Below are 23,148 nucleotides of genomic sequence, written 5' to 3'. Positions count from 1 at the left end.
AATTTGCAACAGATTGGTCCACTTCAAATCTTAACGGTCCGGTTCCATCAGGCACAAGGATGTACAGCAATACACCATTTAGTTTTTGCAGGTTGGTCCCAATATCAAACGGTTTGATTCCATAATTGATACCCGTAAATATAATATATTCCGCCGTCCACGTGTCTCTCTCGGTTCCCTTGTGAAATGACTTCCCTGCCACTTTTAAAGGGTAACTTTCTTCTTTTCTTTTGGGTAAGACCTCTCAAAAGGAAACAACACACAGGATGCATGATTGCATATACCTAACCCTCTTTGGCATATTCATTGTTTCTCCGTTTAGAAGATAAAGAAAAAGATTCTATAGCGAAAAAAAAAAACAATAATCAAAGTAGATACCCTAACAATAAATGTAAATTAAAACCTGAACTCGTAAAGTTAGACATAAGGTTCGGAGTCCCACGTTCCCCGTTGACACGGATCTCCAAGCAATAAAGCAGGCCCTCAGTAAACATAATCGTTACTCATGTACACGTGGCGGGCGCCGCCTGCTCATCGTATTTAACTCCATACCTGACGCTTCGCGGTTTTCTGTTCTGAGCTATGACCGCCTTGTTGAAAATCTCTTTCACTACCACCACTGCGACAACAGCAGCTCGCTCTCACACTCATTATTTACTTGCTTCTTCTTCTTGTTCTCTAGTTTCCTCCCTCTTCCATCTTCATCCAGGCCAAAGCTCTGTCTCAATCGGACGTCAATGGAATCCGTCGTCGATCCTACTCGAGCTTTCATCAAGGACGTCAAGCGTGTAATCGTCAAGGTGACCTGCATTTCGCATTCTTTTGAGTTCTTTCATGTATTCCTTTTCTTCTTCGTTTTGTTTCTGTTCTAACCAAGCATCTAATCTTGTTTTTTGCTCTTGCCATTGTCTGTCGAAGATTGTAGTAATCTGCTTCGTCGCTTATTTTGATTTTTATAGGTTCATTTATTTTCCTTGGATGTGGAATTTTGATTAATGTAGTTGCCTCGTGAAATATTGGAGCTGAGCTATTGATGTTAGAGATCAGCGAGATGGCTAATCCTCTTCTTTGTGGGGATGGGGTGGGGTTGTGACGAGGGAAGAGGGAAATGTGCCTATGCAGAAGCATGCACGGCAAACAAGATACGATGGGAATATATGAAGAAGAATCCCTAGCGTATTGTCCCAAAATCCTGGCTTATGAGAAGCTGTGGTCCTCATAAGAGTCTTAATAAGTCTACAAAGAAGAGATACTCTCTGGTTGAATGTCAAACTTGATCCCTAGAGAATGCCTGCGCCTTGATTGCTAATAAGGAAGCTGTTGTGTCTGAGAAGACCTGAGATTTATAGATCCTCAAAGTTAGGTTCTTGACCACCGATGAGAATGGTTGAATATCTTTGACTGGAATAATAAGTGGACGGCAGCCCACTTGTATCATATGTATTTTTTTTTGGCTGAAAATGCATCCTAAAGAGTACCCTGTTTTGCTTTCCCCTGTTTGGACTGGATTCTTCTGCTGGTATAATGTATTTGACATAGGAAGTCTTATCTTAATCGGGACTGTAATGTTTTTTGAAAAATCTGTTGTTATATATAATGTGTGAAACAGGGAACGAACAACTCGGATTGCTTGGGTTAGCATTGGCAACCTAATATTATGAAAAATTAGTTGAAACCATTTCATCAGGCTTTATGCTGCTTTTGATATTTTACCTCTTGGGGTCTCTTATTAAAGTTTGACTGCCTTTTCTAACATTATAAATCTAATGTTGGAAGTTGGTGCGATGGGCCTAATCCTTCTTCTTCAGTTGGATCTAAAAAGAACTACTTTTAACATGTTCGATGCCAATGCGACATACCATTACTATAGAAGCTGTGGATGAAAGAAAATATATGTGGTTAAGGGTTATGATTAGTATAAGAAAAACGGCGTTAAGTTCTTCTAAACGACCACAGACAAACAAGGTAGCTTGGCCCTATTAAAAATTTAGTTGTTGCTTCCATTTTGCTAGACTGCTTCCACAGAATGTACAACCTTGTACATTATTTATGCTGCTTAATAATTTTGTTGAGGCAGCAATTTTTTTTCTTCTATTTAAATGGCCAAGTAAAACAAGTGAATGAAACTATGACTAAGTTGTGTTAGGTTAGGTAAAGGGGTTATAATCCCCTTGATGTGTGGCCACTAGAACCATAATTCTGCTTAGCATTGACACTACACATATATTCACTAAACTGGAAGGTTCTGAATGTTTTGTTGCAATTCATTTGGGTGTAATGTTTGTGAATGGCACTGATATCTCTTCGACATATCCTCATCCAAAAATTTGTGGTTGCTAACTGTTTCTCTTACTTATGGAAGGTCGGAACAGCAGTTGTTACCCGGGGTGATGGAAGACTAGCCTTGGGCAGGATGGGAGCCCTTTGTGAGCAGGTATGCTTGATTTGTCATTTTTGCTTAGTGTTAGGATAAGTTTTCAATTTTTTAAGCTACAACCTTGTTTCATAACTTAAAGATTTTCTATCTGGATGGAACACTTGCAGATAAAAGAAATGAACACTCAAGGCTTTGAGGTTATTTTGGTGACTTCAGGTGCAGTTGGTGTTGGCCGTCAAAGGCTTAGATACAGAAAGCTCGTTAATAGCAGGTTCATTTGGTTCTCTCTATGTTTTCATACATTCTCTAGTAGTGAAACTACAATTTGGACTCTTTGAATTGTACATTTTAAAATTTCAAAGTAGTGGACAATAGTTGTTTTAGGATATTTTCTATCTAATTGGTAAACAACAACAATAACAACAACAAAAGATCTTTTCCCAACTAATGGAGCCAGCTACATGGATCCTTGTCTTCCAATTAGTTCTATTTGAGGCCATACTAGATTCAAGGCCTAAGCAATGCATATCCTCTCTCACTACTTTTCTTAAGGTTACCTTAGGCCTGCTTCTAGTTCTTCTAATTCTATCGATCTAAATTCAATTGCTTCTCCATGCAAGGGCATTTAAAGGCCTCAGTTGAAAGTGGTCGAGCCACCTCAATCGACTTTTTTCGTAGCTTATTATTTATTGGAGCTACTTCCAGACTAACTCTACTATGGTCATTTTTTACCTTATCCTTCCTAGTTTTGCTACTTATTCATCTTAGCATCCTCTTTCTGCTACATTGAGTTTATCTTATGATGCTTTTTAGCAGCGCCACACTCTGCACTATACACCATAGCTAGTTGTATGACGGTCTTGTAGAATTTTCTTTTGAGTTTGAAAGAAATACTTCGATCAGACAAGACTCCAAATGCACCTCTCAACTTCGTCCACCCTATTTAATTCTTTAGAAAACATCGACCTTTATATCCCCATTTCTATTTACAATTGAGCTGAGGTACCTCAAAAATTTGCTTTGTGGAATCCCCTTCTCATCAAGTCCCACCACCTCATCTTCTCGATGATGACGAAAGTTACACACTAGATATTCTTTCTTTGTTCTACTTAGTTTAAAGCCTTTTGAGTTAAAATTCGTTCTCCATTATTCTAACTCGTATTAATCTCTACTTGTATCTCATCCAATGCCCAAATTTTGTCTGAGATGATCGAAATTTTGGGCAAAATCTACTTTTATTTTTATATTTTTTCTTTAAAATTAAGACGAAACTCATGGGGAAAAAATTATTCCCAAGTTTTGACCTAGACTAGCCCAAGTGGTCTTTATATTCCTATGTTCCGATCAAGTTCTTTGAGATTCTGTAGAACTCAGTAGGTACCATTGGCGAAATTTCAATAGTTCCCACCCATTTTTTTATATGAACTTTTCCTTCTTTCAATCCCGTTTTACCCATTTTTGGTGACTCCTTTGCCATCCATCACACCTTTTGCTCCTCCTTTGGGGATTTTCTTAGATTTTTGCAACATTTGTTCTAAACTTCCCCTTTTTTATTTTTGCTTTGTTGATGGTTTAAATGGTGTTCTAATTCACTCTAAGTGCCATATAGAGTTCATCAATTTTTATGACTCGGAGTTTGTTAAATGCACAATTTATCAGCTGGAGAAAGCTATCCCCACTTTTTCCTTAATATCTACATGCTTCAGCTCCTTCACATCAGTCCACATTGTAGCTCCTTCACAGCAGTCCACTTTGTATTTGTCATTTTTTATCAAACATTTAAAATACGCAATACAATTTGTTCAAATGTCATTGTATTGTATTCAAGCAAGGTTCATTTAAATGTTTGATAGAAGTGTTGGTAAGCAAGTTTAATTTAAAGTACTGCAAACAAGTATTGCATACTTTAAATCAACCTTGCTTGGAAAGTATGCAATACTTTTAATAAACCTTGCTTGTTTGATACTAACACTTGTATCAAACATTTAAAGTATGTTGTATACTAACACTTGAATGATAATTTTTCATTGGTTTTTCTAGCAAAAGTACCTGTGCCATTGTGTTATTTATACTTTAAATAGGTAGTATGCAAAAATTAGATTAAAAAAACCATGTAAAAACCCCTGAAACCAAGCATTGAAACCACTTGGGAAAATTCCCAGGTTTTGACTAAGATGGTTGAAATTTCGACATTGTCTTGCTATCGAGCTTGGTCAAAGGCAGGCTCAAAACTGAGATTTTGAACCGTAGTCTCATCTACCAAATCAATGTCATTGGCAAAAAGCATACACCAAGAGACCTCATGTTGAATGTCTTTGGTTAGATCATCCATTATAAGTGCAATTAAATATAATGTTAAAGCTGACCCTTGATGCAACCCAACTACAATTGGGAATTCACCACCTTGTCCCCACCGTTCTTACACTTGTCACTAAACCATCATACATATCTTTAACTGTCCACATATTTACTTGCAACATTTGTTTTCTTTAGTACTTGCCAAATTAATGCTCTAGGGACTATCATTAATGTTTTTTAGGTCAGAAAGACCACATGAAGATCTTTCTTAAACTTTCTATACCTTTCTTTAAGTCTCCTGATAAAGTAAATAGCTCTCTTTGTAGATCTTTTGGCATAAAACAAATTGCTTCTCCATAGTAGTGGTTTCTTGTCTAAAACGGGGTTCAATTACTATCTCCCATAATTTCATAGTATGACCTATCAATTTAATGCATCTATAGTTATTACAACTTTGAATTTCTCCTTTATTTTTGTCCACAATGCTTCTCCTTCATTCATTTGGCATTTTCCTTGTGCTCATAGTCTAACATAATCATTTATTTCGGATTTAGGGACTAACTCATTTATATGCTTTTAGTTTTTTTGCTTAGCCACCCATAATAGTATACTAATAGTAAAATAGTGCAAAGTGTCAATAGATTTGTTTACAACACTCTGAAATCTTGAAATTGTTACTTTCTTCTTGCTTGAAATTTTCTTTAGGTACTTGTAACTATTTTATTTAGGTTGGTTCTTGCATAAGAAATGAATTATCTGAAAGTTTCTTTATGTATTGTGTGTGGGTGTGCACATTTTTCAGCTTTGCTGATCTCCAAAAACCACAAGTCGAACTTGATGGTAAGGCTTGTGCTGCAGTTGGTCAGAGTGGTCTTATGGCTCTGTATGATGCATTGTTCAGCCAGGTTTGTTTATCCTTATTGCAACTCCACCTTCTCCTTTATGTGCTATTTTTTCCCCCCATAGCATTTAGACTTTCCTTTTATCTGCTAGTGGTTTCTGTTAAACTTTTATGGTTTTCACTGTATTACAGCTGGACGTGTCATCATCGCAGCTTCTTGTGACCGACAACGATTTTAGGGATCCAGATTTTAGGTTGCAGATTTCTGAAACAGTTCAATCACTGTTAAATTTGAGGGTTATTCCTATTTTTAATGAGAATGATGCTATCAGTACCAGGAGAGCCCCATATGAGGTATATTAGGCTTCCATATTTAAGGTCTTTGTTTTGTTGAAATAGTTTCTGGGGCTTGTAAACTGATATTTGTCGGCTAACAACGTACTTAGATTGTTGACTCTCTTCATATATGTGATAGAACCAGATTTCTGCAAAGATTGTAATTGCACTTTTGCTGGACTAGATTCATAACAAAATTGAATTTAGTTCCTCGCTCCAGTGCTTGTGTTGACCTTTAACAGTAAACAGAATAGCAACCTATTTTTATTAACTTAAAGATTCAAGTGCTGAGATATACTTTTTTCCTTATCATCAGGCCCTCTGATTATCAGCTAAAACCTTCTCTGTGCATTCTTCTCAGCCTTTATTTTTTTTCATCCATAAAAAATGCAAGGGCATCCTTTGATTATAGGGAAAATAAAAATGATGTAAGGTTTTTGTATTAGTTTGGATCAATAATCATTAATATGGTTTGTGAGATGGACTATACTGGAGGCCAGAAGCTACCTAGTGAAATGGGTTTACAAACTTCCATATTATTGATAGTATAGGTGATGACGTATAAAGCTTTTTGACATACACAATATGCACTTTTATGTCCGAATTTCTGCTAATTTTTGGGTCCATGGGGGTGCATTCCATGAGGCCATTTTATCTGAATTCCTAGAATAGTCTGTAGATATCTAATTCACTTTGCTAGCTTACTTTTGCATTTTGCATGAGATCTATATTTCAGATACTTATCTTTTATTTCAAAATCCCAGAAAAGTGTAAAATGACTTGTTCTATGTCTGAGAATTTCCTTGTGAGCGAGTGGGGCATGCTTCTAAATATTGGTTGGATTTAAGTCAGAAACTTGCTGCTTCTTCACAAAAGGTTCTGAAATGGGCATGCCAATAGAACCAATTCAGATTCAGGCTAGATATGAAAAAGCTTAGAGGACATGGTCCTCTGTGGGTTTGGGGATCTTCAAGATCTAGTAAAAGAGCATTTCTTTTCTTGCTTGTGGCTTATTAGAACATGAGATTGTACTTTTCTGTCTTCCCCTTCTATCCAAGGGTTTCATCTTTGTTGAATAGCTCTGAATCAGAGTGGTAATTGTAGGAGATTATTATACAGCCATTAGTTTGGAAGTGGGGGTTGGGGGAGGATAAAATTAATGGTTATTAGGAGCTTTCTGGGAATAGTATCCTCTTGTTGGTGTATATTCCTTGACTTTGTGGCACGTGATAGGGCAAAGGTGGGACTTTAGTGGATTGGACTATAAAGGCCGTCAAAGCGCTTAGGCAGTAAAGCACCTGCCTATGGGGTTATAGTGGTAGAGTGTTCACACCAATTCCCCTCTCTTTTCTAACATGAGACACCATCACTTGGGGGGGGGGGGGGTTGACTTTCTTCTCTTTTGAAATTTTATCTTTTTAACTATATTTTACTGGAATAAAATAGGATGATATGTTATCAATTATGAATAATATCCTAGGTAATGAAATACCTACTACAAAAGCATTTACTTAAGTAGGTGCTAAACTTGGTCCAGTACCGATTAAACCAATGCAAGGTGACCTACAGTGACGCAGCAGCCACCTCAACCCCTATAGATAATCCTGGATGCATAGGTAACAGCTTGACAGCTATGATCATAGTGCCTTATCTGTTAATTTATTTTTCAATGGCATTTTTCTAGTTCTGTATGCAGTCAGATGTGCTGCATGTTGATCTTGGGAAGAAAGTTAAAGAAGTGTTTTAAATGATCAGAGTCTTACTTTGGCTTGTTTGTTACTTCTAGAGGCTTCTAGATTGTGTTTCACACACACACACACACCTGGTGCACCTATTAGGAATTCTTGATGGTTTTTGGCCTCTGTCTTTTGAATTATGCATGTTATTTGTTCTCAGTTTTTGATTATTGGCATTATTTGCAGGATTCTTCCGGTATTTTTTGGGATAATGACAGTTTAGCTGCTCTTTTGGCTTTGGAGCTGAAAGCTGACCTTCTTGTGTTATTGAGTGATGTAGATGGCCTGTACAATGGGCCTCCGAGTGATCCAAATTCAAAGTTAATTCACACATACATAAAGGAAAAGCATCAAGGAGAAATAACCTTTGGGGACAAATCTAGGGTAGGAAGAGGGGGTATGACTGCAAAAGTAAAAGCTGCCGTCTACGCGGCATATGCTGGTATCCCTGTTGTTATTACAAGGTATACTTCCTTATTTTGCTTGTTCCCATCAATGGAAATTTCAGATGTTGCTATGGTACCATAATCTCTAATTGGGCATGAAATATTCTGCAATTTTCAATTATTCTGAAAATAAGGGCTATCCTTAGTTTTATTTTGTTATGAACTGAAAATTCTCCAGCAGTTAGTCATTTCATTTTCAAATCATTTGACAGTGAGAGTATCCTGGAGAGTTTTGAGTGTAGATAATGATGTATTAACTAGACAACACCAAATTTAAGTTGAAAAGTTGGCTGGGAATCACTCTTTATTATTTGTTGGAATCAATGGTTTAGCCAGATATTTATTTTCCTCAGTTGCCTGGGTTCTTTCTGTTTATTCCTAATTTCCTCTTCTGTTATATGGTGAAGTGGCTTTGCTCCTGACAACATTATAAAAGTACTTAAAGGAGAACACGTAGGTACACTTTTTCATCAAGACGCACATTTGTGGGTTTCACTCAAAGGCACTGGTGCACGTGAGATGGCAGTTGCATCAAGGGAATGTTCCAGAAGACTTCAGGTGGCTTTGTTATCACAATACCGACATTTTTCATGTGCTGAGTTTTGCATCTTCCATCCAGTCAAAAGTTCATTTAATTCCATTCCTACACTTTACTGATAGTGATTCTTTGTTGGCCACTTAGGCCCTATATGATGTGAATGCATGTGTATCTTATATGAATGCTTGGATGCAGAGCCTGTCTTCGGAAGATAGACGGAAAATATTGCTGGACGTTGCTGATGCACTTGAGGCAAATGAAAACTCGATCAAAGCTGAGAATGAAGCTGATGTTGCTGAAGCACAGCAGGATGGCTATGAGAAATCATTGATATCTCGCTTGACCCTGAAGCCTGGGAAGGCAAGATATCTCACTTTTGTTTTAGATTCTTCTCTCTTTAACATCGGGTTTCTGCCTTGCTGTTTTTATATTCAAAATGTGATACTCTTGTATGTTTAATTGATGATCTCACTGTTCCAGAATGATTTCACTGGAATTGATTTGGTGAATGACGAGAGATAAATGTTCTATTGAAACAAATCCTTCAACAAGAGTGAGGCAAATAATTCCTCTTGCTGAATTCAGTGTTCTGTTCTTTTCACAGATCTCAAGTCTTGCAAAATCAATTCGTGTACTTGCAGACATGGAAGAACCAGTCGGTCATATTTTGAAGAAAACAGAGGTAAGAAGTATATTTATGAAGGACACACATGATATGTTAATAAGTAAGTGGCATGCCTTGAAACTTTTTTAACTTCAAGATTTAAATTGAAGGAAATTAAGTCAAAGGTGATTACTTCCCTAGAAATAGGAGGACTTGGGGGGCCTAAGGGTATGTGAACACCCCCACAGAATATCAAGATGAAAGGCCAATTAATTACAATCATGGCGCTGCCAGTATCACAGAACAGAACAAATAGAGCAAAACAATGTCATGTTAATACTTTCAATGGCAAGCAGACTTTCAGAATATCTATTGATAGACAACATGATAGGTAAAGGACAGCTTCAGAGACCAGCAAAAAGGATGATGAGTTGAAAGACTTACCTTCAGCAATAAGTCAATTTTAGACCGGGCAATTTGTTTCTTCTTCTAGTTTTTCTTCATTGCTCTAATGCCTAGTAACAAAATCTCAAATTATCAACCAGAATCTAAAGACGGAAACAGAATCAGTGTCAATGTGTCCTATACCCAACCTCCCATCCTTGTTTATAATGTATAGTTAGATATTCTAAACAAACCTACTTAGAGTACGAATAAAAAACGAGTATGAAAACTAACCTACGTCTAGTGATTTGAGACTCCTATCGCGGGTAATCTTTAACAAAATCCTTTTGCCATGATGGCTGGTTGCAAAAGCTTACATAGACTCTTGAAATAGGATTTATAACATGGTTGGGCATATCCTAAACCAATGAGGACCAAACAAGTGAGACTAGATTCCTGGAGAAACTAGGAATTGTGAACCGTAGGTTCTTCTTCCTCACTTGGCACTAATGTGCTGGTGCCCAAACACTGCATCATAATTTTATTTTGAATGTTGGATCTAATTTAGAGTTGATTAACTATCTTTACTTCTTTCTTACCATTACTCATCCCTCTATGAGTTTGTGAATGCTATATTTCATCCAGCTTGCAGATGGGCTCGTCTTGGAGAAGACATCATGCCCATTGGGTGTTCTTTTGATTGTCTTTGAATCTCGGCCGGATGCACTTGTTCAGGTAAAAAAGGATTTATTTCTTTTCAATACATCATTGAACCTATTTGATGAGGTTGATGAAACGATTGATTTGATCATGTCAGGTTCATAATACTATAATAACATATAAGGTTCTTCTATGAATGCTCATATTCTGTGTAAACAAAGGAGTTACCCCTTTTTCCATTGTTATGTTGCTTTCTCTATGTCATCACTTTTTCTTTTTGTTCTCTTCTTCCATGCGGCTGCTATTGCTCTCCTTCTGAAAAGTTATTTTAATTAACACAGCAGAGTTGAACGTGGTACCAGACCTTCCCAATTTTCTCTGCCAGTTCTGCGAGTTCCCTAAGCTCCCATAATCCAAGTAGGATCTCCATCAAAGAAGTGGACTCTGGGTGCCCAGGATATATTGAGACAGACTGAAGGCCTGTTAAGTACAGGGGACCGCCTGCTTCACTAGGTAGCAGTTGTAGAGCTAAGCTCTCAAAAACTGCAGATTTTGGGCACGAAACCATACATTTTGTGTCTTCTAAGGTTGTTGACCTCTTCTTAAGTTTTTCTGGAAGAGTGATCTTAAAATGGAGGTGTTCTGCTCATCCCTTTCTGGTTGCAGAGCTTGTTCCATAGCCTCTGTAAGTGCTTTGAGGGGCAGTCCAGGAGCATTTATGCCTCCCTAGATGTGTCTTTAGGTGCCTCAAACCTCAGATTGGTGTTGCCATGTAGCCTCGCTACTGGGGCTCAGAAAGTGAACTTTTCTAATGCTTGCGGTGAAAGAACAGGTTGAATTTTCTTAACTTGTTCAGACAAATAGGTCTGCAGTTAACCAAGCCAAGGGGTACTCATTGTTTGAGGAGAAGAAAACTGGGGTGTACTCTCCTCAAACCTCATATTGGTGTTGCCATGTAGTCTGGCTACTGGGGCTCAGAAAGTGAACTTTTCTACTGCTTGGAGTGAGAGCAGGTTGAATTTTCTTAGACTTTTTCAGACAAATAGGTCTGCAGTTAACCAAGCCTAGGGGTACTCATTGCTTGAGGAGAAGAAAACTGGGGTGTACTCTCCCTACAGGTTTGAGTACCCAACAAAACTCAACTTTTAACAAATCCATGGTATGCTTTAAAAGTCAGATGTCAGAGGATCAGAGTGAATTCTAAGCCAAGAAAAGCTGGCAGTGCCAGTCCAGCCCAAACCAATACCAGTTCAGCCACCTAAGATAAATCCCAAATACCATAGTCAAGTATGATAATATTAACTATATGCAATGGTCCTATTCAGTCCAACTATCCTTGCAGAGCTTAGGAAAGCTGGGATACATACAAAGTGAAAGAAAGGGGGGGGGGGGTTGGACAGAAAAAGCCTTAAATTTTAGTGTCCTTCCTAAGAGTGGGGAATTGAGAGGTTGATGGTCATGACATGGTGATGTGACTTGGGTTGGGCCCCCTCAAAATTGGGCCAAAAATCAAACCAAAAGATGTACCTCTGAATACCCTAGGGGTGTTTTGCTTATTTTTTGAGTCATCTTTGGGGCCCAATATGGGACTTATTTTACTCCCCACAAACCTAGGGTTAGGGATCTATCTTTATTTTTTTGTTTGAGGCAGTAGTTTAAGGGTTATAGTCCATTAAAGCTAGTGTTGAGTTGTTAGGATGGAGTTCCTTAATTTTAGGAAACCTTATCTTGAAGTAATTCTATTTTAGTTAAGTCCTAGTTTGGTTTAAAAGTTGTTTGTTGAGTCACAAATAAGTATCTGTAAGAGATTCAAATCTAAGGGCTGGAATCTCGTAGTAATTTGATCCCTTTTTTAAAGTGTTGATAGAGTCTAGTTTGAGTTGTAATTGGATATCATCTATAAGGAGATCCCAATTTGAGCCAGTCTTTAATTTTAGGCTATAAATAGCCTTTTTCTGCATTGTAATCCTCAGATTTGATGATTAATGAATTGATTGAGTTTGAAGAAAGACTTGGTATAGTCGTGGGATCCCTGGGAGGGTGACCTGCTGGGTTTGAGCTTTGCTTATGCAGTTTTCAAGTTCTTCTACTTCCAGCAATCAAGCAACATTCATAGCCTTCCTTTCTCAGCATAGAAGTAAGTTACAGCCCCTATCCCAAACCCTAGAAGCTATTCCCCATCTTCTTCTTCCAATGTTTTCAGCTCCCAACCCAACTAGGACTCTCTCATTCCAGCCCCAGAACACGCCATTATACCTTCTATTGGATCGCCCAAGCCTGCTGAACAAAGATCTAATCTCAGTTTCACCATAACAGCCCTAGTTTTGGAGTAGAAAATTTTCTGCAGTTCATCTTCCTTGCAGAGTAGTTGCAGAATTTTGAATTTTCCAGAATTTTCTAAAGCCTACCCAACTCTCTCCCCACCTTTCAAATTCTGTCCTAGCTTACACATTACCCTTAACAGCACCTAAAACCTACAGAACCAGCAGCCATTCCCCCTTTGAAACCCTAGCCAAAACCTCAAGAAACCCTAATTTACCCTAAAAACCCTGAAGTAGTCCTTGTTCCTTATATAGAAGATCCTGAAATCTAACCCTAAATTTCGGGTTTATATCACATGGCATTTTTCTCTATGAAACCCCAAATTGGTGTAATCTGAGTTTAGATTATTTATATACTTATTTTATCATGTTGATGCGGAAGTTGATGTTAAGGTGCTAGGCTAACCAAGGCATTGGGGAATGTTAAAATACAAGGGATTAAGCCAAAAACAATCAAGCGAGCAAGGTGCCCAGGTCAACCAAAGCATCTGGCTGGCAAGGCATCACCTAGGCGACATGTTGACAACTATGGATAGTAGCAAGAATGAGATACTGCTTGAGGTGAAAATTTTCTAGTTTCAGGATGTGAATAGGGATTTTAGAATAGAATGAAATTTCTCTGTGGTGTTGCTGTCTGGAACTGCGAGTATGCAAGCCTATCCCTCTTCTTTGATCATCATCCTTACTGGAACTCATTTGTGGAGGTTTCTTGAGCACAAGCCACTAAATTTCCATTAGTTTCCTGCAGTAAATGCAATGTAGAAGATGAGCATCCTTAAAAAAGTAAGGACATATGATCCCTTTTATTACCAAAATACCCTTCATTTTGTATGTTTTGTCTATATTGTCCCCATGGTAAAAAATTCAAGGGAAACTCAAGTTTCAACCGGGTGAAAATGGGAAACTTAGGTGGAAACTTGGGAAATTTTAAGGAAACCGAAGACTTTTCCATACAAGTTTCGACAGGTTTTAGAGAGTATTTTGGGGTGGGATCCTGTATGTAAGCTAATTAGAGTATAAAGAATACATTTATTGTATTTTGCTAAAAAAATCAATGTAGATGTCATTCAATGTACATAACATCAATGTAGAGTTGTCCAAAAAGTACATTATAAACTTAACTACTTAAGCACATAACATTCAATATATAATTTCTAACTTCAAAATAGTTGACAATAAAAGGAAAATACAACTTAGTGTTAAGAGGAGTGCCAAGAGTGGATTCATCCTGTGAGCTAAGTAGTACTATGCCTATAACATCCTCTCCTCCAACCAACGAACATAGACATCCCATGACATTTTATGCCTATGGTTGTCAAGTTAATCGACAACTATAACTTTACGAGTCTGGTCTTCAATATGCTTAAGATAGCCAACCTGAGGGAATACGCACTTTGGATAGGGAAGTCCTGATGGAGGGAGTATTTGTTGTGGGTATCTCGGGAAACATGAAATAAACTAAAAAATTGAAAATTTGGGAAAACTACAAAATTTATAGGAAAAAGTCCCAAGTTTCCACAAAGTTTCTCAGGTTTCCACGAAATTTCCTAGGTTTCCACAAAATTTTCCAAGTTTCCATGAATTTCCCAAGCTTCCCACGAAATTTCCCAAGTTTCCCACGAAATTTGGGAATTTTTTTCCCTCATGAACCAGCTGGTCCAACTGGGTTGAACCAAGTTTCGACAGGTTTTGAAGTTTTGACAAGTTTCAATCGAAACTTAGGACTTTTTTTCGGTCCCCATGAGTTTTGTTTCGCATTTTCCAAAATGGGAAATTTCGGTGGAAATTTCGCAAGTTTCGATGGAATTTTGTTCTATGATTGTCACTCACATGTTTTGAAATCCCAAAAGTATCCTCCCTTAAAGTTATTCTACTGATGTGCTCCTACGTTTGGTTTCTTTAACAAATGGGTCCTTAAGTAATGCGAACAATCATGCTCCTTTGTATTTGGATATTCATCACTTTAGTGAGTTCATAATTACCTACATCAGGTTTTGACACCTGTCACATCAAAGAGGAGTATGAGCACTTGGCAGTACTGGGATATCCACCTCCCCATCCCTGAATATGAAGCCAATATTTATCAAATTCTAGAGAAAGGATGTGTTATGTTTCTTCTTAGTAGAGTGAACCTTTCTGTCCAAATTTTGGTAATACCCCCTCCCATCCTTGAATGGAGTTTGTGGATATCTTGAGAGTAAGGATACCTGATGACTGGTGATGGATGTGGGGTTGAGACTTTAGCTATGGTTGCTATATCACAGAATATGGGCACTGGACACCGAGAAAGTCATCCTGATAATAAAGATCGTCTTTGGAGTGACTCTGTGAACGCTATTGCAAGCCAAAGTACGCCAATATATCCTGCCATGAAATTCATCGCTGTTCCCCCAGGCAGATGACCAGAGTTCATTCTAGTGTTTCCAACAAAATCGTTCTCCAATCCCATTCACTTCTGCTATCCGGATGGCGACAAAGTGATCATGGTTGTAGCTAGAAGACCAAGGTAACACTGAAAAGGCACTTGCTGAGCTTCTCCGAAAGTTGCTGCCAATATGGGCAGTAGTAGTATGACCACATCTGTTACCATGTTTGCTTTTACTCAGTCAGTTATGCTGGTTGTTGCCTTAATGCCTCCACATCTACTTCTTACACTTATTAGGTTATACATTTGGGTGCCAGCGTGCCACCAGACATATGACAAGTCTTCCTTTCCTTTTTAGTTCCTAAGCTGTTTGTAAGGTCAAGACGATTCAGGACTGATGGTGGTAACATTCATGCATATCAGGAAGGGGTAATAATGTTCACGCCTCCCCTTCCATCTTCCTTGATTCAGTTTTGCACATCTCAAGATTTTCTAGTACTCTTTGTCAGTTGCCACACAAAATCCTTAAAAACTGTAGGATCACCTTTTGCTTTTGCCCCTTACTCATTGCCTCTTTTATGATCTAGTGAAAAAGGACTGCATGATGAGAAAGGTTAATTTACCTACTCAACTTTACAGTCTGGTCTGAATGTATAGCCTTTTGGTGGTGTTGGTAATAGTCTTTTTTTTTTTTTGGGGGGGGGGGGCAGGGTGACCGGGAGATCATTAGTGTTACATCATCTTCCCCATTCTTAAAATCATTCGGCTCCAATGAATGGATGAATGGCATATAGCACTTGTAAAGGTATGACTCAGGTTAATGAAACCTTCAGCATGGATCCAAGTGCTACGGTTCGTCCTTTCCTTCCACATGAAGACGCTACTAATTTTCAAGTCAAGTGGCAAGTTATTAAGACACAACCTCAATAGTAGAAAATGGTTGAATGATTTCATATGAGAGAACCTCAAATATATAGACAACATACATCCCATGCTAGTAGGTAATTTATGAACAATAATAAAGGAAAGATATAAAAGATGGAAATACAATATAAGAAAATGTTTGTATGGAAATATAATACATGGAAATGTTTGTATAGCAATATAATGCATGAAAATGTTTGTATGGAAATACAATGTGTGGAAATGGTTTAATAGAGAAACCCATCAAGCTAAAACCAAATTTAATACTGATGAAATGGAGGGATGAGATGGTATGGAAAGAATTCGAATTGAAGGAATGATGAATGGAAAGAATTCAAATGAGAAGAGCAAATTATATGGAAAGAATTCAAATGAGAGGAGGAAATAATATGGAAAGAATTCAAATGAGAAACAATTAGGGAAAGGATGAAAAATCATCCTTAGCACGCCTAATACTCCCCCTCAAGTTGGAGAGTGAATGTCAAGAACTCCCAACTTGCCTCTATGACTGAGAAACAAATCTTTTCCAAGGGCCTTGGTGAAAATGTCAGCAATTTGGGCAATACTAGTGGTGGAGGTCGGTTGGATAAAACCATGGCGAACCTGATCGCGAACCACATGACAATCAATCTCGATGTGCTTGGTGCGCTCGTGAAAGACTGGATTCACAGAAATATGTAAAGTAGCTTGATTGTCACAAAATAAAGGTATTGGTTGAGGGACCATGACACCAAGATCTTGGAGCAATGTAACTAACCACATGAGTTCACAAGTGGTGACGGCCATGGCACGATATTCAGCCTCAACAGATGAGCGGGACACAGTTGCTTGTTTTTTAGATTTCCAAGATAAAGGGCTGGAACCAAGAAACACACAATATCCAGTGGTAGATCGTTGAGTCATAGAGCAACTTGCCCAATCTGAGTCACAATAAGCACGGAGTGATAACTTATTATCAGTAGATAAAAGAATCCTTTGTCCTGGAGTGCCATGGAGGTAACGTAGTAAACGATTAACAGCATCCATGTGAGGTTTACGAGGCTCATGCATGAATTGACTAAGAATATTCACAGTGTGAACAATATTTGGACGAGTAATTGTGAGATAAATAAGTCGGTCCAATAACCGACGGTATGGTGTTGGATCAAGTAAGGGCTCACCATCAGAAGTAGTCAACTTGAGGTGTTGTTCCATTGGAAATTGAGTCGGATTAGCACCTGTGAAACCAACATCAGTTTAGATGTCCAATGTGTATTTTTGTTGGTTAATGAAAATGCCTTTCTTGGAGCGTGCCACCTCAAGACCAAGGAAATATTTAAGCGATCCAAGATCTTTAATCCGGAAATGTTGCTGAAGAAGTGATTTTAAGTTGGAAATCATAGATGTGTCAGACCCAGCAATTAAAATATCATCAACATAAACAAGCACAAAGGTAGAGGAAGACTCTGTAAGTAGAGAAAATAGAGAGTAATCTGCCTTAGATTGTGTATATCCAAGATCAATAAAGGCACTAAAAAGCTTGGAAAACCAATTATGGGATGCTTGCTTAAGCCCATATAGTGATTTATGCAAGCGACAAACCAATTTCTCCTCCTTTCGATGATAACCAGGCGGAAGAGTCATATATACCTCTTCATTAAGATCGCCATGGAGGAAGGTGTTGTTGACGTCCAATTGATGCAAGGACCATCCTTTGATAGCAGCAATGGCAAGAAGTGTTCTGACAGTAACCAACTTGGCAACTGGGGCAAATGTCTCATGGAAATCAACCCCCTCAATTTGAGTATAACCCTTTGCCACCAAACGCGCTTTATAGCGTTCAATTGACCCATCTGAATGCCGTTTGATTTTGTAAACCCATTTGCAACCTATGGGTTTCTTGTGTGGGGGCAAAGGTACAAGAGACCAAGTCTTATTAAGGTCAAGAGCTGCAATTTCACTATCCATTGTCTCCTTCCAATCAGGTGAAACAATAGCCTTAGCAAAGCTTGTAGGTTCAATTGTAGCATTGAGGGCCTTGGGATACCGAAATGGGGTGAGGATAATCTATGATAGGACAAAAAACAATTAGCAGGAGTGAGAGTAACTGTGTAGGAAGGAGAAGCTTGGGCATCCATGACATAACAATGATAGTCTTTAAGATGGGGTGGTGGTTGATGAACCTGAGATGGATGGGAGATGGTGGTGGATGAAAAGTTAGGTGAAGAAGGTTCATCCACCGGTTGGGGAGATGGTGTGATTGATAAGGGTAGATCCGACAAGATAGGTAAACTATCAATATCTGAAGCAGCAATGGGTAAAACAGGCAATAATGAAGATGACAATTTCGAAAAAAGGAAAAGAATCTTCAACAAATGTGACATCATGACTAATGGAAACCTTATGTGTTTGTAAATCATAAATCTTATACCCTTTTTGTGCATATGGATACCCAATAAAAACACCTGGAGATGCTCGGGGATCGAATTTATGACGAATGGATGAATGATTAGGACTATAACAAAGGCATCCAAAAGTTTGAAGATGGTAATATGAAGGGATCTTGCCAAATAAAACTTGAAGTGGTGACTTACCATGTAGCAGCAGGGTGGGTAAATGATTAATTAGGTAAGCAACTGTCAAAATACAATGACCCCAAAACTTATAAGGTAGACTTGCTTGAAAAGATAGAGTATGAGCCATATTAAGAAGGTGGCGGTATTTGTGTTCAACAACCCCATTTTGTTGGGGTGTATTAACACAACTATGTTGGTGAACAATACCATGGGTTGAAAAAAATTCATTTGAATAGGAATTAAAAAACTCATGACCATTATCAGTTTGGAGTTGTTTAATTTGGTATCCAAATTGGGTTTTGATCATAGCAAAAAATTCCCTTAAGCGGGACCAAACATCAGATTTATGATTTAACAAAAACACCCAGGTGCATCGTGAAAAATCTTCCACAATAGTTAAAAAATACTTTGCACCACAAATTGAGGGAACGAAGTAAGGTCCCCATATGTCACAATTTATCAATTCAAAACAAGAAGTGGTAGAAATTGTACTAGATGGAAAAGGAAGTCGAGTTTGCTTAGCCAAAGGACAATAGAGCAAACACAATTTTTATAGAAAGAAATAGTCGGATCCAAACGTGCAATATAACTGGAAATTTTTAAAGATGGATGGCCCAAACGAGAATGCCAAAGATCATTGGTGGGAAAAACAACAGCAGCAACAGGATTATCCAACTCCAAATAATAAAGTCCATTGTACGCCTTACCCAACCCAATCCTCTCCTTCGTGCGTAGGTCCTATATTACACAATAATCAGGGTAGAAAGTTAGGAAACATTGAAGTTGTTGGGTAACAGATAACAAATTAAAACCAAATGAAGGAACATGTAAGACGTTTGTGAGAGGTAAAGTGGGTATGGGGTTGCAATTCCCAATATGTGTAATGGGAGCAAAACCACCATTTGGAAGACGAATGGATTGGGTGTGGGGAACAAGGCTATCCGAATGAAATAAAGATAAATCTAAAACCATATGAAGACTGGCGCCAGAATCAATAACCCATAGAGAAGATACTTTACCTATAGCATTTTCCAAGGGTGTAATGTTACCAGATTCCAACAGAGATAGGAGTTTATGGTACTGATCTGTGGTGAAAGATGGTACAACAACAGAAGGGACCACAGTTGCAGCAAGAGAGTGAACCGTTGGAGATGGCGGTGCGGTGGACTTTGTAGCACGTTTGGGAGGATACCCATGTTTTTTAAAACAACGAGATTCTGAATGGCCATCCAAGCCACAAAAGTCACAATGATAGTGTTTCTTGGTACCATTTTTGGAACTATATCGAGGAGATGTGGCAGCCAAGGCAGAGTGCGTGAGAGCGGGAGCAATGGCCTCATGAATTGTGCAATGAAGCTCCTCTTGAAGTAAGAGAGAATAAGCATGATCCACCGTCGGCAAAGGGTCCATCAAAAGTAATTGCTACGAAGTGAGCCGTAGGAATCATTAAGTCCCATAAAAAATTCAAGAAGCTAATCTAATGAATAAGATCAGAATGCTTCTTTAGAAGACCACATGTGCAAAGTGGTAGATCATTATACGAAGAAAGCTCATCCCAGAGCCCTTTGAGAACCGTATAATAAGAAGCCAATGAAGACGTGCCTTGTTGATGGGTGGAAATGGCACGACGAATTTCAAAAATGCGAGGTGCATTTTGTTGAGAATAACGAGCCTCAAGGTCATCCCAAACCTCATGAGCAGTAGAGGCATAAAGGACACTATGGGCAATATTAGGAACAAGAGCATTGACAAGCCAAGAAAGAACCATACTGTTACAACGGATCCATTGAGGAAGCAAAACTGAATCAGAAACAGGTTTTGAAAGAGAGCCATCAATGAATTGAAGTTTGTTTTTTGCTTCAAGAGCCATATGCATAGCACGTCGCCAAGTCAGATAATTATCACCCTTCAATGGTTGGGTGACCAAAATGGCACCCGGATTGTCCGAGTGATGAAGGAAAAATGGAGAAGAGGAATCCAAATCAACAGACTTAGTATTGGTAGCCATTGAAGAGGAGGTAGAAGATGAGGAAGAAGAAGACGTGGCGAATAAAGATGTAGAATCGTGTTTAGGCTTTGATACCATATTAAGACACAACCTCAATAGTAGAAAATGGTTGAATGATTTCATATGAGAGAACCTCAAATATATAGATAGCATACATCCCATGCTGGTAGGTAATTATGAACAATAAAGGAAAGATATAAAAAGATGGAAATACAATACAAGAAAATGTTTGTATGGAAATATAATACATGGAAATGTTTTTATAGCAATATAATACATGAAAATGTTTGTATGGAAATACAATGTATGGAAATGGTTTAATAGAGAAACCCATCAAGCCAAAACCAAATTAAATACTGATGAAATGGAGGGATGAGATGGTATGGAAAGAATTCGAATTGAAGGAATGAGATGGTATGGAAAGAATTCGAATTGAAGGAATGATGAATGGAAAGAATTCAAATGAGAAGAGCAAATAATATGGAAAGAATTCAAGTGAGAGGAGGAAAATAATAGGGAAAGAATTCAAATGAGAAACAATTAGGGAAAGGATGAAAAATCATCCTTAGCATGCCTAATACAAGTATTTAAGAATTTGGGGGAATATGCTTCAGCACCTCGCATGGTCTCATTTTTTTAGGGTGTAGCTTGCGTTTGGTGTCTAGAGGGAGGTTTTATGGAGTATTTTGTAGCATAACCATGTCAGCTAGCAAGCCATGTTGTCTGAAGAAGCCACTCTAGAGCAAGAAGCAATCACCAAGAACTTCATTTGATCTACTTTGACCATATTAAATTACCTTATTGTACACATATAGTATGTGCATTCTCATTATTCAAAGACACACATTTACAGATATTTTTGTAGTTACTACATATGAAAGGAAATTGTGATTTTTATACAATTTTTTTGTATTATATACATATAATACCCCTGCATGTTATACAATTTTTGTATTATGTATATAATACAGTTTTTGTATTATATACATATAATACCTGCATGTTATTTGGTCAAAAGTGCTTTTGGTTTGCCCCTTTATCAATGGTGACTGTCTTAGTCTCCCGGATCTTACCACCAGTATTTCAAGAGGTTACATGTGTGCTGTTCTGGCAGCCAATTCCTCTACCAGAACAACCTTGACATCACAAGCCGCTCTTGGACCATGTTCGGAACCACCTTTTCACCAGCCAGTGCCTTGTAAGTGCAGGGAGAGAAAAAAGAGAATGCCTCCACATTGTTTTCTCCCTTATCTCTAACTTCTTACACTCTTGCAACAGAAAGTTACTTACTTTATAGCATTAAATGAAACTCTTTATGCAACAGTAAAGGTAGTTCATATTTTCCCATAAAAGTACTTTATTACCAAATATTAAGTATGGGACGACACTATCCATATTTTCAGTTGAAAAGCTTGATACTTTCGTAATTCTTGTGATTTATCGAACTCCAAAATTTCTTATTTTTCTTTCTTGAATTTTCTAAATGATTTTATAAATTTTGAAAATAAAAAAATAAAAAATAAAATCAATACCAAGAAGCCATAATTAGACCAATGTTGTCTAACATCATTCCGATGTATAGTAGTCGTTAATAGAGAGGCATTTCACCAATTTGAGAATCTTCATAAATATCTGAATTTGCTGATTGATGTACTTACATTTTCAGGCTTTATTCATCCTTGCCATTATTACATCTCTATATAGATGGTCATTGTATTTGGACTGAAACTTATCCTGATTTCAGTTTTGAAATGGATACATGTTTCAAAAGAGAATTACATATTCCTAGTTTAGATGTAGAATCAGACCTGTCAGTATTTCAGGCATTACTGTTTGGGCTGTTTGTTTTGACATAATATGGGCGAGAGTTCAACATTGAGCATGAAATTTTGAGTTCTGAAACTGATTCATCAGAAATGGAAGTAGTGATTAAAAATTTATAGTTGGGGCATATTGTTTATGGCCAAAAGAATAAAAAACACAGTGTTGAATATCTTCATTTGTTTTAATGCAGGTGCTTCACATCAAAACAATATCAACCTTGTTAGTTTAAATTTAAATATTGTTTAAAAAACATATATACCCTGTCAGCATTCTCTTATCTTTCCCAGTTGGATATTAAGGCTTAAATTTGTTTTTGTTTGGTTTTCCCCCCTCCCAACACAAAATTAATGTGCTGTTTTCAGTGAACCAATATTTAGCCTTTTTTTTTTTTGTGTGATTTAATAGATTGCTTCATTAGCTATTCGGAGTGGAAATGGACTTCTCCTGAAAGGAGGGAAAGAAGCAAAACGATCAAATGCAGTCTTGCACAAGGTTTGGTTTCTTGAAAGTGGGGCATCTTATGGGGTCATTTGGGTGGATGATCTGGTTATTTTTCTTGTTTGTATAAGACAGTCAATTTTGTTATTTTTGTAGATAATTACTGAAGCCATCCCAGATTCTGTTGGTAAAAAACTTATTGGACTTGTGACTTCAAGAGATGAGATTCCTGATTTGCTAAAGGTACATGACGAGAGGAAAGGATTGAAATGGCTGTTGTGATTTATTTACCTCACATTGATGTTAACTTCTATTTGCTCTCTGCTCCAGCTTGATGATGTCATAGATCTTGTAATCCCAAGAGGCAGCAATGCACTTGTTGCTCAAATCAAGAATTCCACAAAAATCCCTGTTCTTGGTCATGCTGGTAAGCTGCTGGTTGGAACCTTATATTGTATTGGAACTATCATAGGCAGGCCTTGGATCATTCTAA

General features: G+C 37.8%; 1 protein-coding gene across 1 annotated transcript in view; it reads left to right on the top strand.

Moving 5' to 3' along the window:
- The first annotated feature begins 422 nt into the window (after positions 1 to 422).
- LOC149024322 (delta-1-pyrroline-5-carboxylate synthase-like) overlaps positions 423 to 23,148 on the top strand; it is a 29,512-nt gene continuing 6,786 nt past the window's right edge. Inside the window, exons 1-13 of the mRNA XM_089144616.1 lie at positions 423 to 800; positions 2,363 to 2,434; positions 2,545 to 2,648; positions 5,478 to 5,580; positions 5,709 to 5,870; positions 7,775 to 8,052; positions 8,442 to 8,592; positions 8,768 to 8,932; positions 9,177 to 9,254; positions 10,206 to 10,295; positions 22,623 to 22,709; positions 22,812 to 22,898; positions 22,986 to 23,082. Coding sequence (XP_089000742.1) covers positions 738 to 800; positions 2,363 to 2,434; positions 2,545 to 2,648; positions 5,478 to 5,580; positions 5,709 to 5,870; positions 7,775 to 8,052; positions 8,442 to 8,592; positions 8,768 to 8,932; positions 9,177 to 9,254; positions 10,206 to 10,295; positions 22,623 to 22,709; positions 22,812 to 22,898; positions 22,986 to 23,082 — 1,537 coding nt within the window. The 5' untranslated portion in view covers positions 423 to 737. The remainder of the gene's footprint in view (positions 801 to 2,362; positions 2,435 to 2,544; positions 2,649 to 5,477; positions 5,581 to 5,708; positions 5,871 to 7,774; positions 8,053 to 8,441; positions 8,593 to 8,767; positions 8,933 to 9,176; positions 9,255 to 10,205; positions 10,296 to 22,622; positions 22,710 to 22,811; positions 22,899 to 22,985; positions 23,083 to 23,148) is intronic.

This window comes from Hakea prostrata, chromosome 2 (assembly GCF_041222555.1).
Source record: "Hakea prostrata isolate BN-2017 chromosome 2, UWA_Hpros_2, whole genome shotgun sequence".
Taxonomy (NCBI): domain Eukaryota; kingdom Viridiplantae; phylum Streptophyta; class Magnoliopsida; order Proteales; family Proteaceae; genus Hakea; species Hakea prostrata.
This window is presented reverse-complemented; position numbering and strand designations above follow the sequence as displayed.